Source organism: Dipodomys ordii, unplaced genomic scaffold, assembly GCF_000151885.1.
Source record: "Dipodomys ordii isolate 6190 unplaced genomic scaffold, Dord_2.0 Scaffold12, whole genome shotgun sequence".
Taxonomy (NCBI): Eukaryota; Metazoa; Chordata; class Mammalia; order Rodentia; family Heteromyidae; genus Dipodomys; species Dipodomys ordii.
The window spans coordinates 20,053,034-20,069,547 of record NW_012267228.1 but is presented as its reverse complement, the minus strand read 5'-3'; the positions used below and the strand labels follow the sequence as shown (position 1 = coordinate 20,069,547).

General features: G+C 39.9%; 1 protein-coding gene across 7 annotated transcripts in view; it reads right to left on the bottom strand.

Annotated features, from left to right (window-relative positions):
• The window catches only part of Cadps (Ca++-dependent secretion activator), a 451,304-nt gene that overhangs the window by 92,453 nt on the left and 342,337 nt on the right, over nt 1-16,514 (bottom strand). For 5 of the 7 annotated variants that reach the window (XM_013010385.1, XM_013010383.1, XM_013010379.1 and 2 more), the window contains 3 exons: nt 8,077-8,183; nt 1,076-1,232; nt 135-276 (listed from right to left, as the gene is read on the bottom strand). In XM_013010385.1, coding sequence (XP_012865839.1) covers nt 135-276; nt 1,076-1,232; nt 8,077-8,183 — 406 coding nt within the window. Of the gene's footprint in view, nt 1-134; nt 277-1,075; nt 1,233-2,396; nt 2,418-8,076; nt 8,184-16,514 lie in introns of all 7 variants that reach the window. The other 2 variants (XM_013010381.1, XM_013010380.1) reach the window with 1 other exon arrangement.

The following is a 16,514-nucleotide window of genomic DNA, read 5'->3' as shown; positions in this document are numbered from 1 at the left end:
TAGTAGGAAATATGTATGGAATTGTTGGCTGTCCGTACTAACAATGAAAGTCATGTGACACCCTTAATCCATTTCTGAATGACTCTCGAGCATTTGTACCCAAACTCCGATGGTATCAAAAGAGGTTTCCTTACTTGACTGGTTCCCATGACTCCCGCTCAAAGCCCCTGTGGATGGATTGTGCAATTGAGGACTCCATCAGATCCACATATCTAACAACAAGGGGGGCAAACAGGTCCTGCAGGTGTTTGTGAAATTTTCCATTGCACAAATTATCTAGAACAGATAAGCAAAACATGGTAAGAACCCACAGTTGCTTTCCCGGAGTAAAGCATAACAAGCAGACAATTGTCTTCTATATGAAATACCCTGCTTTGAAGGAAGACAAAAACAAAACAAAAAAAGAACATGAGAACATGATCAGTATCAAAGTTCATGCTTAAATCTGTTTGGAATGAAAATGGTATTGAAAAAACAACAACCCACTTTACCCTCTTCTAAAAAGACCTTCTCCCCACTAAGTTACCAGGAAGAGAGAACATGCTTTGCCCCTTCCCTATTTCCCCTCTTCCACCTCCCTCCTTGGAATGGAGATCTACTTTTTTATGACTGTTGCTGGAAGACACTTGGAAATAGTTCCCGTATCTTTTAGCTAAAAATCATCTCGATTGAAAACTGTAAAAATGTGACGAGGTTAAGTTCATTCATTTGTGCAAAAGCAAACAAAACCCAGTAAGATGGTTTCTCATCTAGAAAACATCTTTTGATAACAATAGCAAAACAGGAAGAGCTTTCTTTCAGTTCCTTCATCTGAAAGCAAATGAACCACAGGAATGGCTGCTCCCTATCATATTACTCTTGGGTTCTTCTGCTATGACTGTCTTCCTGCAGAAAGACATTTTAGGGAAGAAAGAGAATGCCCACAGGTGTGTGTGTGTGTGTGTGTGTGTGTGTTCATAATAATAAAACTATAAAGCAGTATCCAACCTGCAGCCTATGTGAGAGAAAGATGTCACCATAACCTGCATGTCTGCAGGTTGTTTGGGAAAGTCAAATAGTCAAGGGTGATACATACAGTCGGTACGGAGAAAGTCATTCAGCAGCTGAAACAGTGGGAAACTGTCCCATGTGTCGGGGGGTTGCACCTCTAACGCCGCATCCATATCCACAGCAAAGAGTGACAGAAATGTCTCCGCGTGCTCCACCATTAAGTCTGACCACCAAGCAAAGGCCTTTGAAATTTGGCAGAAAAACAATAGACAGAGAGGTGATGAGCATCTCCTTCAGACACAGGTGTGCACTCCAGCCCTAACTGTTCAAGACTGACTGTGCATCCAGCAGGGATCACTTTATTGTAAAGAGAACAGCATTTTGGATACAAATGACCTCTCAAGTGTCCAGGCCTGCCGTAAGAGAGCTTTTTGCTTGACCTGTTGGTCAAAGGACACAGCTGCAGCAACGACAGACATGGGACTTCTGTTCAATTTACAATAACTCAGTAGGTTTGAGTCATGCTCTATAAAACTATTGTTGGCTAGGTCTTGCGCTAAGATATTAGAATTGGGGAGTTTCTTCACTGTGTTTATGGGTTTTCTGCTGGTCTAACTTGAAAATTGGCAATGATTATTCATTGACAACTACATATCTGGGTCTTAATTGTCTATAGTCTGATACAAACTTCCCTACACATTGGAAATGTTAATTCTATGCCATACTAAGTCCTAGGGAACTACTATCGTAATTGTTACAGAACTTTTGAGTCAAAATCTCTTTCAGCAGGGAGCCTTTGGTTTTGTATCCAGTCTGGAGGAGAGATCAGGCTTTGGCTAGGAAACACAGAGTAAAGTCAGGACTTACTTTGCTGGAAAGTACATTGAAAACCAAAAAATATCAGTGAAGTAACTCATTTGCATGCACATGGGCCCTTGGAAATCACTGTGCAGGGTCTCGGAGGGCATCATTCACATCAGCCTGGGCTGGATGTGAATGCAATTCAAAGGCATGCATGCATGTTGACTAATCATTTCTGGCAGGGAGCATGCAGAATGAGTGGTGGTGTCAACAGGCCCTGTTTTGCTGATTTCAAAGAGAGCAGAAAAACAAAAACAAATTGCCAGGCTCTTGTTCCCCCTCTCCACCCAGTGCCATAAAGTATTTATACTAGAAACACTTTCCAGAGCATTCACCACAGGGCAGGGGGGAAAAAAACAGGAAAAGATGGGAAGGTGTTTGGAAACATGAAACATGATTATGGAAAGGTTTCCATAAATGAAAGGGTTTGTTCAATGGCCAAGCTCTTCTGTGCTGTATTAGTTATTGGAAGGATATTTTAACAGCCACTAGGAGGCAGAATAGGGCTCTGCCTTTCTTCTTTCATGAGATTTTACTTTACTTACTTCTCCTTTATCAACATGTGGCTGGTTTGCAAATTAAATGGAAAAAATCAAGTCATGGACCATTCTGCAAGGCTGACTTGGCTGGAAATAGACACCTGCGGTTTCCATTTTAATGTACAGTAAAACCTCACGGATTCAGAGTAACTGGAGAGGGGAAATGCTAGTCTGAAAGCAAAAAGCCCCGAATTGTTGGGGGAGAGAGGACTACTTTTGAACTCAACCTGTAATTGGGCACAAAAGTAAGTGGTATCCATGAGTTGTACATGTTTTATCATATGAATATATTGTAGATGTGTAAAGTTCTTCCCAATTTCCAAATAATGGTAGGTAAGTTGGCCTATAAATTGAAGTTGGCCTGTAACATTTAATTTTCCAATTCGTGGGATATATAAAAAGCACAGGGTATTCCTAACTTGTAAGAAGAGCCTAGAATTACTTAGAGTTAATCGAGATTGAGTCAAAGATTTTATTTAAGGTACGTTCAAAGAGCCACATATGCCATTGAGTGTCACAGATTCCAAGGATCTGGGTCTGAACTGATGAGGTTTTATTGTAGCTTTACCACCTGACCTTGCAAGCCCTGGAGTTTAGGACTTGATTCTCCGACTAGCTAGTTAAATCCAGCAGAGGAAGAATTTTCCTATCTCCCCACCACCCCCCTCCCTTGCCCCGAGCTTTCCGAGTCCTCCATCTTCACAGCAGATTATCTAAACACTGGACTTCCTGAGTCACATTCCCTCCCGTTCTCTTGCACAATGGGCTGATCCATTGTATTTTTAAAATTCATACCAAATGCTGGCTAGCACTTATTCTTTAAGTGAGTTGATCTAACTTTACATCTTCAGTGTGAGTCTAAAGAATCAGGTGCTGGGAGACTGTGCTGCTTTCCCAGACACAATTTTCTTCTAGGCGGACAAGAAAAAAACAAAAACAAAATAGCAAACAAGCCCTCAAACCACTCATACATGCTTGAGGTTAAAAAAATTCTTAACCCAATTTCATATGTGTTTTTTTGTTTTTGTTTTTTAAATAACAAAGTGCAAACCAGATACCATGAGAAACATAACAAACTATGATCTAGAAAGAACTTCGGCGCTTACAATTTTGTATATTCATGAGCAAGGATCTACTGTATCCTGTAACAATAACTATATTGATTGGTAGGCCTGCAAAGAACAATGCGTGCTGTAGGATGAAATCACCAGTAAGAGGGTAGAGGAATTCAGGATGCTAATGAGCAAGAAAGTTTAAATTTGGGACTTGGAGAAGAAGCCAAAAACCAGAGCAATGCCAGAAGATCCAAGGTAATTCTTTTCAAAACCTTCTAATCAAAACCAGGTCTTTCAGGAGATTAATATTCCAGCAAGCAATAACCAAAAAGTCAAAATATAATTCCTATTAAATGAACAAAGTCTGTCTGTATATGTATATGTACATATACATATATATGTACATATTTATATTATGCTCTAACAGGTGAATGCTGTCTCTTCAGTGAGCTAACCCATATTGTTTGTGAGCAGCTAAATTCTTAATACATCTTTTCCAAAGACAATAAAGAGTTGCACATTCGCTTCTAAATACTTACCTATTGCTTTTCATTATTCAGGGACAAAGCTGGGCACTTGAGGGGTACAGTTCACCACATCAAACGCACTGTAGTTTTGCACACAAACTAACATGTATATATGCACCCTCTGTGTACCACAATACATATATACATATACATACGTATACATAGAGAGAGATTGGGAAGGAGAAGTACAATAATCTGTGGGGGTGTGGGCGTGACCAGGTTCTTGTTCTGAAAACAAAACTGAGTGGCATGTAAGGGATAAATGTGACAATTGTTATGATTTGCTAGGTGTGTATAGGACAGGATGCTCTCTCAGTTAATGAGAAATGGTTTTCTCCTCTTAGGACATTGAACTTCTTTATACTGGAATTTAAAATGGCTTTAAATGTTGTTTGTTTTTGGGGGGCCAGGGTAAAGGTGTGTGTTCCTCTCAGTTTCATTTGTGTGATCACACCAAACAACATGGCCACACAGTCAGTCAAGATCCATGCGTGGGATTTAGAGATTTTTTTAGATTTTAGTGAGTACTTGGAAAATATGGAAGTGAGGACTGGGTAATAGGAGGAAACACACTTGTCCATTCTTTTGGGAAGGAAAACACTATGCATAGTGTGCTAGGACAAATGCAACTCCCTTATACTCTACCCCAGTCACTCTGACCAGGATGCACACTGGGGTCACCTGAGCATCTTTTAAAAGTGGCCAAGGTTTAGCAGCTACCTAAAAGATAAGCTTGTGGAGTTAGGAGGTGAGCTCTGGAAATCTAAATTTTCCTTTGGCAATACTGGGTTTTGAACTTAAGGATTTGTACTTGCCAGGCAGTTGCTCTACTTAGCCATGCCTCTAGTCCTATTTGCTCTGGTTATTTTTGAGATAGGGTCTTGCTTTCAACTTGGGCCAGTCTAGACAGTGATTCTCCTATTTATGCTTCTTGCTATTGCATGGTCGACTGGAAATCCACACTGCAAAGAGCCATCCAGTTGAGTTTAATCAGACCCCTCTCCTTCCAACACATCCTCATTCACTTACACCAAGAGCCAAGCGTTGTCCTGTTTACTATGCACGAGGCACACTATCAGATGTTCTAAGCCAACAACCACCATTCAACTATTATCTGCAATTCACAGGATAAGAGAAGGTAACTAAATAGGCCAAGCTCACAAAATAAGGAAGAACAAAGCTAGAATTAAAATCCAGGCTTTTATGTTGCAGAGCTGAAGCTGCTGTCACTCTTCATTGTATTACTTGAAGGCTCACTTGGATCTCATGTCCTCCAAAAGTACTGAGGGACTCACCTCAGTGTTCAGTAGACAGGAGATGCTTAAAGGTAGCTTTTGAGTAAGTAAATAAAGTTTATTTATTTTGGCAGTATGAGAGCCTGAACTCAGGGCCTTGTGCTTTCTAGGTAAACACTCTACCAACTAAGTCATATATCCAGCCAACAAGTAATAGGATTTTATGGTGAAGTGAAATGACTAACTTGGGAAATAATCCTGTACATCTATTTAGAAGAAAATTTGGCCTGGGGAACTCCAAAGTAGGCTTAGGTTGTCATTTTTAACCTTGCAAGATGTAGTAAGAACAGCACTGAAGTCTATCTTATTTTTTGATCCTGAATGACTTCTGAATAGGTGTGTAAGATTAGAATATTTTATGGTAATAATTACCAGGCAAGTTTTCAGTGTAGATTAGCAACATGTAGAAGTATTTTTGTTTGTTTATTTGTTTTTGGAAAAGCAAGGGATGCCTTATTTTTTTTTTTTTTTGTCGGTCATAGGGCCTGAACTCTGGGCCTGGGCACTGTCCCTCAGCTCTTCAGCTCAAGGCGAGCGAGCACTCTACCACTTGAGCCACAGCACCACTTCTGGATTTTTCTGCTTATGTGGTGCTGAGGAATCAAACCCAGGGCCTCATGCATGCAAGTCAAGCACTCTACCACTGAGCCAACTTCCCAGCCCATGGATGTCTTCTTTAGAAAGTGTGTATGTCCAAGGTATATGAATAGGCTTCCCTGTGGTGCCTTTTATGAGTGACTTAGTAAAGAAAATACGCATCCTTTCTTAGCAAGTAGTGGCCTCAGAAAAATGATTTGGTTGCCAATGAAGGATAGTTCTCATTTTTGTTCTGGTACATTTGCTTCAATTTACAACAGTGACTTGGAACACCCATCTTCTCTGTACCCATTACCTATATCTTCAAAACAGTGTGGATATGAAAGCCTCAAACCTTCTCCCTCTGGGGAAGGCAGGCTAGAGCCCCATCAAGTCTCTGGAGATGAGTCTGAAGATACCCAGAAGGAATTCCCTTATCTGATCCTCAAATACCCCAATCTAAAAAGATGGGGAAAATCACTAGTTTCATGTGTTTGGAAGTTAGTCCTAGGTTTGTATGGTCGGAGGGCATTGCTTGGCTCCCTCTCCCCCTCCAGCTATGCACCACTGCTAGGTGCTATCAGTAAGTCATTACTGATCCCCACTTAAAGGGTCTTCATCCTGGCCTCAGAGGGGTCTGTGGGGAAAGTCAGGATACTTCAGCACTCTCTCTATATATAAATACTGTATATATGATTCACATACAGACAGCTGTAGAGGAAGATTAGTATCACTCCAACGAGCTACTGGTTACTACGCTTGGTACTCATCTGCTGCAATAAAGGCTAAGTACGGACGGACATAGGAAACTGCAACAGGCTAGGGACAGGATCAAGGCAGGTAGGAGGCGTGTGTTGGGATGTAACCGCAGTTGTTGTCATCAGTCGCTTCATGCACGCACAAGAGAATCACCCCACATTTACCCTGCCGTGGAGGGCCACCCATGTCACAAGCAGTCCACTGGAAGTTGCTGTTACATTCCTTGGGTCAGTGTTAGAAAGCAGGAGCACCAGGAAAAGTCCCATTAGAAGACATGGTATTGGAAGGGCATGCACAGAGTATGACAGCAGGTGGCTGGTTCATTCGGTTTAATCACATACCTCTTTCCCCTGCCACGATCAGCCAAGATTGAATGGAACAGTAGAGAAACAGGGAGGAAATTTAAATATGCAATCAGGCATCAGGGATCGCTGGATGTGTGGGATATTATATAGTATTTTAGTATCCTGTCAATTTTCACTTGGTAAGGGGAATGATCATTTTATGTACTTGAAAATTACTTTCATGGAAGACCTTTCTCCAACCCCCACTCTACTATAAATCTGACTGGAGAAGAAGAGGAATTAATGTTTTCACAAAGGTTATTTTAAGAGATACGATCTTAAAGCTCACTTTTGAAATGGTTTAACCATTTAACATCATAATCTTTCCTTGGAAAGGGTTGAGTTTATTTAAGTCCTTATAGGTTTGGGATTTTGTTGGTCATGAGATCACTTGGGTCATAATTATTGAAATCAGCATATTAATACTGGTTTGGAAAAAAAAGAAAGCTGTATTTATTTAGATGTATGTTTTAGAGATTTGACAAATTGAACAACACAGAATAATTTGTTTCTGTCACCAAGTTCAGCAACCCAGGCAATCTAAGGTTAAGAAGAAGAAAGAAGAAAGAGAGTAGAAAAGAAAGAAACAAGAAGGAAAAAGGAAAAGGAAGAAAGAAGGAAGATGAAGAAGAAAAGAAGAAGGAGGAGAAGAAGAAGAGGAAGAAGAAGAAGAAGAGAAGGAGGAAGAGGAGGAAGAGAAACTCTAGCACAGAGATAGATTCAAGTAGATGACCCTCAATTCACATATCAAAGAATTAATCAAAACAACAGTGGTAGCAACAAAAAGAACCACAAAAGACCATATAAATAAATGAATACATTCTGAATGTTCTGGACAACAGTTCTCAGGTGTTGCTTAATTCATTAACTTTATAAGTGTACTCACCTGATTTGTTTGTTGCTAGAAAGAGCTAAAAACTTAGGCTGAAATGTACAACACACAAGCATTCTTTGGTTGTTTAAAACAATGTTTCAAAGACTTCTTCTGAAACTTCCATTTTCATTCACTTTGCCAGCCCAGTTAAAAGGAAATGGTGTCAAGGCATCTTATTCATAACCAGGTTGTTAGAGTCAGCTCTGACATTTCAGCTAAGGGACACGGAGCAACATTTCGCACTCAGCCTCCTCACCTCTGCGTGGTGCTCCTCATTTTGCTGAAGAACTTCAATGACTAGTTCAGCAAGACGTATTGTGTCTTCGAGCTTTTTGGCAGGAGTGATTAATCGGCCTACATTTTCTGGAGTACAAGAATTGGTGTTAAAATTCAGCGGCAAGTAGCAAGCTAGTTTTGTGGCCATTAGAACTAGTGGGTAAGAAATTCTGAATAGTTACCAATTTAAAAAAAGTTTCATGCAAATGTTAAATGCCATGTAATTAGTAGTATGCAAACCATAAAGCCATTTTATTGTTCTTATCACCATCATGATAATACATAGTAGAAAAAAAAGCAGTGCTCCAGCTTCAAATTTGCACGGATGCTAATACAAAGTCTATGACAGCCCATTGCAAATGTAGTGACATTTTATACACACGTTCTTTAAAGACAGCATGAATGGACTATCATCTATCACTTGCTAGACTGTGTCTGGGCTACCTGGAATGGGAATGTTTTGTAGATGGGCTACTAAACATTCACTACCAGTACTATTCTGTAACAGGTCTATCTGCTGTTTAACAGGTAGTAAAATGACTGTCATGATTAACAGGTAGTAAAATGACTAGCATAAAAATGCCTACTCAAAGGTCTGTTTGTTTCAAATTATCCCGGAAAGGGATTGAAAAACTCAGACATCCCTGGACCATTGTGGAGAATTATTTAAAAGGGTGCTGAGAACAGACTATGACAGGAGCTGGTGGTAACTTGTGGGATGTAACTGGAATTTCATCAGGGAAATAACAACTACAGACATATTTTGTTATTTTGATTGTTGTCTTTCGTTTCTCTTGAGTTGTCAGGGTTGTGTTTTTACCCAGCTCAAGGAGAATAAAGTCCCTAGCCTCTGTAGTACCCTTTGCAGAGCCCAATCATGGATGTCCAGCAGTGTCATTATGCTGACAAAAAGCTATAAATCATTATCATTGGGGAAAAATAATATTGAAAATAAAAGGTTTTTCTCTTAGCCAGTGACTTGAGCTCAATGATTCTGAACTCACTGGGAATTTGTATTTCGTGCTTGGTTCCCTTCAGATTTGGAAGTGTTGGAATTATTTGGAGTGTGTGTGCGTTTAATTGATTTAGTACAACTCCATGCTTGGTAGGTATTTCTTCAAAAGGGCTAGTGAAACTGATTTTCCTTTTGTTAAGTTCTTTGGCATCAAGTTCTTTTCTAGAGAGAAGTTTCTTAGTACTTTATAGGAAGTTTTTGTGTTGTTTTTGTATTGTATTGTCTTGTTGTGTTGTGTTATATGTTGGTAAGAGGAATTTCAAATAAAATCTTTGGAGATGGATATTTTTTAAGGCTTCTTATTTTCACTGTGTACTTCTGAGCTAGGTGATGAGCACATCAGGTTATTAGTAATTTAGTATTTAGTAATGAACATTAATTTGGTGAAGCACTATATAGAAAAAATGCTCCAGCCAATAGAAGCTAAGGCTGATGAATAGGGTGGGGTGAGATGTTGAAAATTTCAGTCTAAGTAGGCCTAGTGGCTGATATGAAATGGTCTCTCAGGATTCAGGTCAATGAAATCTCCAAGGAGAAATGGGTGTAGGTCTGTCTGGAGCATGCTGGTGGGCATTGTGGGCAGCATAAATTCAGGGATGAAGTGAACAAGCACCAACACCTAGTAAAAAGACACGGGAATGTAGGAGCTAAGAGCTCACTGCCTGGTCCAGAGAAAAAATACTTGGATAGGATGAACCAATGCCAAGGCTGACTTCTGCGCTTTAAAGGAAACTGATCTATTTATGATTTCTTAAGTAGACTTATTGTAATTTCATCAATAAACTTTCAGGCATTTCTACAAACATACTGTGTATATATGCTTGGGTAATGTGTGTAGAGTGAGGTATTTGCATTTTGATAGTAAATATGCATAGGCTACTATTTTTATTTTATTCACATTTACACATCAATTTGCAAACTCCTCATCCTATACTTATTACCCATTTGACACATACATCCACACCCACACACACATCACACACTTACATACATTTGTCTAGTAACCAGACAAGCCTGCACATTAATACAAATCTGCAGGAAATCCCACTTGGGGCACATCTTTGAAATTTCTCACTTCAACAACAGTGACCCTTTTGAATAGAGTGTTCACCAGGCTAGGGGCAGTCTTGGTGGTACAAGGCATACGAGAGAGCAATGAAATAATTCCCACCAGCGTTTTCATACACATTCATTAAAAAAAATGTGAATGATTTTCCGGTTTTGAGAAATCCAAGATACCCAAGCTGGGACCACCTGAAGATTTGTTTTAATACACAGTCCTCTTAGATTGACTACAATCTATATCAATAGATACACATAACGTGTGCATGTACACATAATCAGCCTGTGAGTATGTGTAAATGTACACATATATGTGTATGCCTGATGTGTGTATATATATACAGACAGTATGTTTAATAAAACCTTTTGCAATTTGACTTTTAACACACAACCGTTAAAGTAAGTGGGTTAAGGATACTTTAATCTAGAATGCTTGATCTGCCAATTAACCCAGGTAGCCAGACTTTCATTTATTATTAATAAGTTGTGATTTCATTATCTGTAGATCAAGCCACTTTATGGAGACACAACACTATCTTCCTGTTCATTTGGCTAGCTGATTTACTAGTTAAATGGCAAAAAAAAAACCCATACCATGTACTAGATGTGATTTCTCTAAAATGTTGTCTTTAAAGAAAATATTGTGCAAAATCCTTCAGCACTTCCTCCCTCCCCCCACCCCACATACAAGAGGTCAAGGAGCAGTTTGTGCTTAGAAATGATTTTTTTTGTCACTTCTGCTGTCTTGAAATGTACTGCAATATTCCTATCCCCCAATCTTGCACTTGCTGGAGCACTGATGAGAAGAAACTAAAAATACAGTTTACTTAGAAAACATTTCATACAACAGAATCGAAGCTCATAACATAGAAAAAAATTGTCATGCAAAATGTTATGCAACAACAATGTTATTTTGTGCTGACATTGAGATTTGAAAATGTTGCATATGTCAGACATAGCTAGACAAAAAAAAATATGGACATTTGAAAATAAATGCTCTCTTTTGAGTATCTTGAAACCTCTAGGATTTAAACTTGAGAGCCTGAGCCTCAGCTGATTATGAACCGCAACAAAATTTCAAGAAGGAAAGTGGACAGAAAAGCCAACTAAATTAGGAAGCTACCAAGTAAAGGAATGATAGAGGTTTACAATACTTGATCTTGGCCTAGTCATGATTTTGAACCTCTGATATAACATGCTGGTCTGCGTTTGGGTGAGTAGAGGAGGCCCAGCAGGTGGCCAGGATGCTGCCCAGGTAGGTGAAGAGAGTTAAAAAAAAAAAGTAAAGAGACAAAGTGACTTTAACAAAGAGTGACAAGATGACAAATTCTGAAAAGAACAACCAAACAAGCAAAAATGATAAAACACAAATGGAGAGCTGCTGTTTTCTTGGTGCTCCTTCAACATTGTAGAGGTATGACATGATTTGACAAGGACTCTAACCAGCATCTCCAATACTAACCTTATCCAGACACTCAGAAGCTGAATAAAAATACTCTGTGCTCTCTATGGATGGATATATGTGAATGATGGAGTCAGCATCACTGACCCAAAGCTGCGCTTTGATACCATGCAGAACAACTACATGTTAATACTTGCTCTGCCTTTCACATAACCAGAAACAGGATGGCATGCAGTCACAGCTGAAAGTGTGGGTTTCCTCCACAAACCAGTTGCTTTCCCAGGTAATCTTACACCTAATATTTAGCCCTCTGCATTCTTTTTTTTTTTTTGTCAGTTGTGGGGCTTGAACTCTGGGCTTGGGCACTATCCCTGTGCTCTTCAGCTCAAGGCGAGCACTCTACCACTTGAGCCATAGCTCCACTTCTAGTTTTCTAGTGGTTTATTAGAGATAAGAGTCTCATGGACTTTCCTGCTTGGGCTGGCTTTGAACCATGATCCTCAGATCTCAGCCTCCTGAGTAGCTAGGATCACAGGAGTGAGCCACTGGCACCTGGCTGCATTCTTTTCTTTTTAAATAAGTTTTTTTTTCAATTGTGAAAATACTGTACAGAGGGGTTACAAGCACATGAGCAAGGTAATGAGTACATTTGTATTCTTTTTTTCAGTACGGGAGTTTGAACTCAGGGCCTGGATTCTCTATCCCTTAGCTTTTTTTGCTCAAGGCTGGTGTTCTACACTTAAGCCACAGCTCCATTTCTGGCTTTTTTGGGTGGTTAACTGGAGAAAAGCATCTCAAGGATTTTCCTGCTTGACTTGGCTTCAAAGATCCTCAGCTCCTAGCCTCCGGAGTAATTAGGAGTACAGGTGTGAGCCAATGGCAACAAGCTTCCTGCGTTGTTCTTTTTTTTTTTTTTTTTTGGTTGGTCATAGGGCTTGAACTCTGGGCCTGAGTGCTGTCCCTCAGCTCTTCAGCTCAAGGCGAGCACTCTACCACTTGAGCCACAGCTCCACCTCCTTCCTGCATTTTTGAGTTTACTATAAATTGAGAAAATCAGTATCTTTTCTCTGTACTTAATAGGATTGTTGACAAGACTAAAGCAAGCAAGGTATGAGCAAGCTCTCCATCAAGCCCAAGATGCCTCCAAATGTTTACTGCTACCTCCTCATTGTGAGAAGGCTGGAATTAATTACTTTCCAAAAGCAGATGAAGGGCTGTTATTAGTTCAAGTGAGCTAGGAAATATTCTTGCTCCCTTTGTGGAATTTCAACATGTCAAAATCTGTCATTTGGGGGAAAAATGTGTGGTATCTGATTGTTTCCAGCTCATTTAATTATTTTCAATTTGGAATTCTCATGGCTTTTATATTGTGGGTTGACTCATATATAAAAACTTGCCAGCTTATCAAATATGTTACTTGCTATTCCAAATGTTAGAATACCGTAATCAGCACTTGACCCATCTGTCATGTGGTTTACAATATCAGCACTGCAAACATCCCATAACAATGGCCTCCCCATCCCCACAGGCACTGAACACCGGCAGTTCCCACAGTTTGCTAGCTGGGACAAGTATCTCACTAACCTTTAACCTGCTCTTTTCTAATAGTTCTTGTTTATAAAGCAATCTGTATGGCGAGAGGGACATAATCTGCTGCCAAGCATGCTTCTTGGTTTGCTTGAATTCTCAACTGGGAAAATTAATTTTACGGCAGGCATATAGGAAATGGAATTCTAGTGACATTAATAGAAAAAAAGGGGAGTGAAAATGTAGATCAGTATAATATTTTCTGCCAAAGCCAGTTATTCAAAAGCAAGACCTGATGGGATTTTTTTTCTCGCTGGACCACCTCAATGTTGGAACATAAGACTAAATAAAATCTTTACCCGTTCCTTTTAAGTTGTTCAGGAAAGAGTGTATGTAAATAGAATTTGGAAAAATATTAAATTTTAAATGATAGTATTTAACGCTAAGAACTGATTGCTATTAAAACAAACACTACTCCATGTTTTACATTATTATTACTTATTTTTTTGTGTGGACAGTATTCCCTGAATTTAGGTACATCTCTGTCACATATCCTCACGGTGCTTTTCAGGTAACTGAATGAATGACTGGAAACACTTGGTCTCATAGTTAATAAAACCATGAGGCACCCTGGGGTTCATCCATAACCCATGAGGCAGCCGATATGTATTTCAGCTCAATGGGTCTTGATGAGGAATTCATCAACAAATTCCCTCCTGCCAACTGCCTGTCCAGAATTCTGACAGTGAGGTTTGCCACCATAGAAAAACAAACTTCCTTTAAAAAAAAAATCCTCACAGAGCAAAACAAAAACATCATACCTTGGTTTCCAACTTCATTTACCCAATTACCATTGCTCATGTTTACACAATTAAATCTGCTTGGCTTCCAAAGAGAGAGAGAGAAAGAGACACAGAGAGAGAGACAGAGGGGGGGGAGGGAGAGAGAAAGAGTGTATGTTAAATGTGACTGCAGAAAAACAAAAAGAGAATTCCTCTGCATGCTCAGTGAAGCCAAGGAAGAGAAGCATCCAAGAGAGAGAGAGAGACAGAGAGAGAGAGAGACTCCAATTAGCCCTTAAATAATCTGACCATCTCTGGTTCCAGTGAGCAAACTGCCAGTCCCTGAAATATCACATGAGAGATGGATATGAATGATGAAAAGCCCACTTATTACCAAGCTCCAGCCATTAATATGTTGTTGAAGATGCCAGTGTTTGTACTACGTGATTGCTGAAAATAGTGAGCCTGTAGAAATTTGCTGAGGTTTGAGGTGGGAGTGAATAGAAGCCTGAGGAGGAACAGGAAACTAGGTAGAAGCATGTTTCCTGGGGTGCTTTTCTTCTCTAGAATGGAGGCAGCATGGACCAAAGACTTCCAGGTTAAAACTCAATGCGAGTTCTTTAGTGATGTGGCCTATTGCATATACTTGATCCCCTTTAGTCTCCAGGGATCTCCTTCAGTAGATTGCCTCTTGGACTCCATCTTGACAACGACTGATAGGTGAATATGTATTTTCTCTACTCCTTTTATTGATTTCACCTTTCTCTCCTTCCCTAAAGGATGAAGATGGCACAGCCTTCCATTCTACCTGCAAAATATTTCTGACTTTGATTTCTCACTGCACTAGATAACATGCCTACCATTTTTCTAAGGAGATGGACATATAACTCAATCTTCATGATCTCTACCAGGGGTAAAGCCTCCAAACTAGCCTTTAGTCTGTTTCCTCCTCTCTAGTTCAGTTCATTCTCCTCTGTGTACCATTCTGGGATCTTCTAGAAATACACATCTGAACTTGCTATGCTGTTACTTAAAAACTTCTGATAGAGGGGCTGGGAAGGTGGCTCAGTGGTAGAGCGCTTGCCTTGCATGCCTGAGGCCCTGGGTTCGATTCCTCAGCACCACATAAGCAAAAAGAAAAAAGCCGGAAGTGGCGCTGTGGCTCAAGTGGTAGAGCGCTAGCCTTGAGCTGAAGAGCTGAGGGACAGCGCCCAGGCCCAGAGTTCAGGCCCCCACGACTGGACCACCCCCCCAAAAAAAACCCAAAAAACAAACAAAAAAACCTTTTGATAGATGCCTTCATAATAAGAGTGAAGCTGTCATAGTTGGAAATGTGTCTCAGTGGTAGAGTGCCTGCCCTGGAATTAAAACTATCAGCACTGCTAATAAAAACAAAAACAAAGAAAAGGAATAATGTGATCATATGCCTTAATAAGAGAGGGCCTTCCTAACGAAGGCTCAATTCCTTGGATAAAAGCTTTATCTGGTCACCTGCAACCCACAGTAAGAGCAACTTCCATGTCCACCATCTGCCTCTCCCCCACTCCCTGCCCTTGCCCATCGGATTCCAGGTGTTTAAGGTCTAGAACATTGCCTGGCCCTAGGCAGGTGCTCAAATATTGGTGGAAGGAAGTCCTCACTGAATGCTGCCCAATGCAGTGCTTTTATGGAAAAGAAAATACTCTGGAGCCGGGCACTGGTGGCTCATGCCTATAATCCTAGCTATTCAGGAGGCTGAGATCAGAGGATCTCGGTTCAAAGCCGGCTGGGACAGGAAAGTCCGTGAGACTCTGATCTCCAATTAACCACCAGAAAACCGGAAGTGGTGCTGTGGCTCAAGTGGTAGAGTGCTAGCCTTGAGCTGAAGAGCTGAGGGATGGTGAGCAAGCCCAGGGTTCAAGCCCATGACTGACAAAAAAAGAAAAAGAAAAGAAAAGACAATTCTCTGGGTTTTTCAGCTACGTAGCAAATTTACTTCTTATTCAATGTACTAAGCTGAGATGCTGATAGTAAACATCATAGCTGAAAACTCAAGTCAGAGAATAATTTTAGGTGTCTTAACTTCAAAAATATTTAAGACAGTTTAAAATATTTTAGGTAAATGAAAGTAAGTAGTACCCACAAGGAATAGATGTTTTTATAACAATTCGGACTGAGCAGTTGTTCCTATGAAAAGTGAGTGTAATTCTGGATGGATAAGACAATGTATAACAATTGTCCTTGTACGTGCAGCAGCTTCCCTTAGCAAACTTTCCACATCCTGAGGCTCTGTTAGGAAACTCAAAGGCAGTACCATATGGAGGCCGATATATGAAACTAGCACTCAACATTATGATTGCTGTTATGATTAGTCAAGAATTATCAGGTGGTTTCCTGAAGATATGGAAATACTGAATAATTTTATATTTTTATTATCTGATTATTTGATACTTAGGATCTTATAATTTTATCACTAACAATCACAGCATTTCATAGTTTTAAAGTTGAAAGTGTAGGCTAAGGAATTACAGTGGCTCAACATTAAAACAGAGTCTGTGACTCTGTGGCTTAACCCTGAGAAAGTTGCTAACAACTTTCTTTTCCTTTTATCTATGTATTTTTTTTGAGCAGGGTCTTATGATGTAACTCAA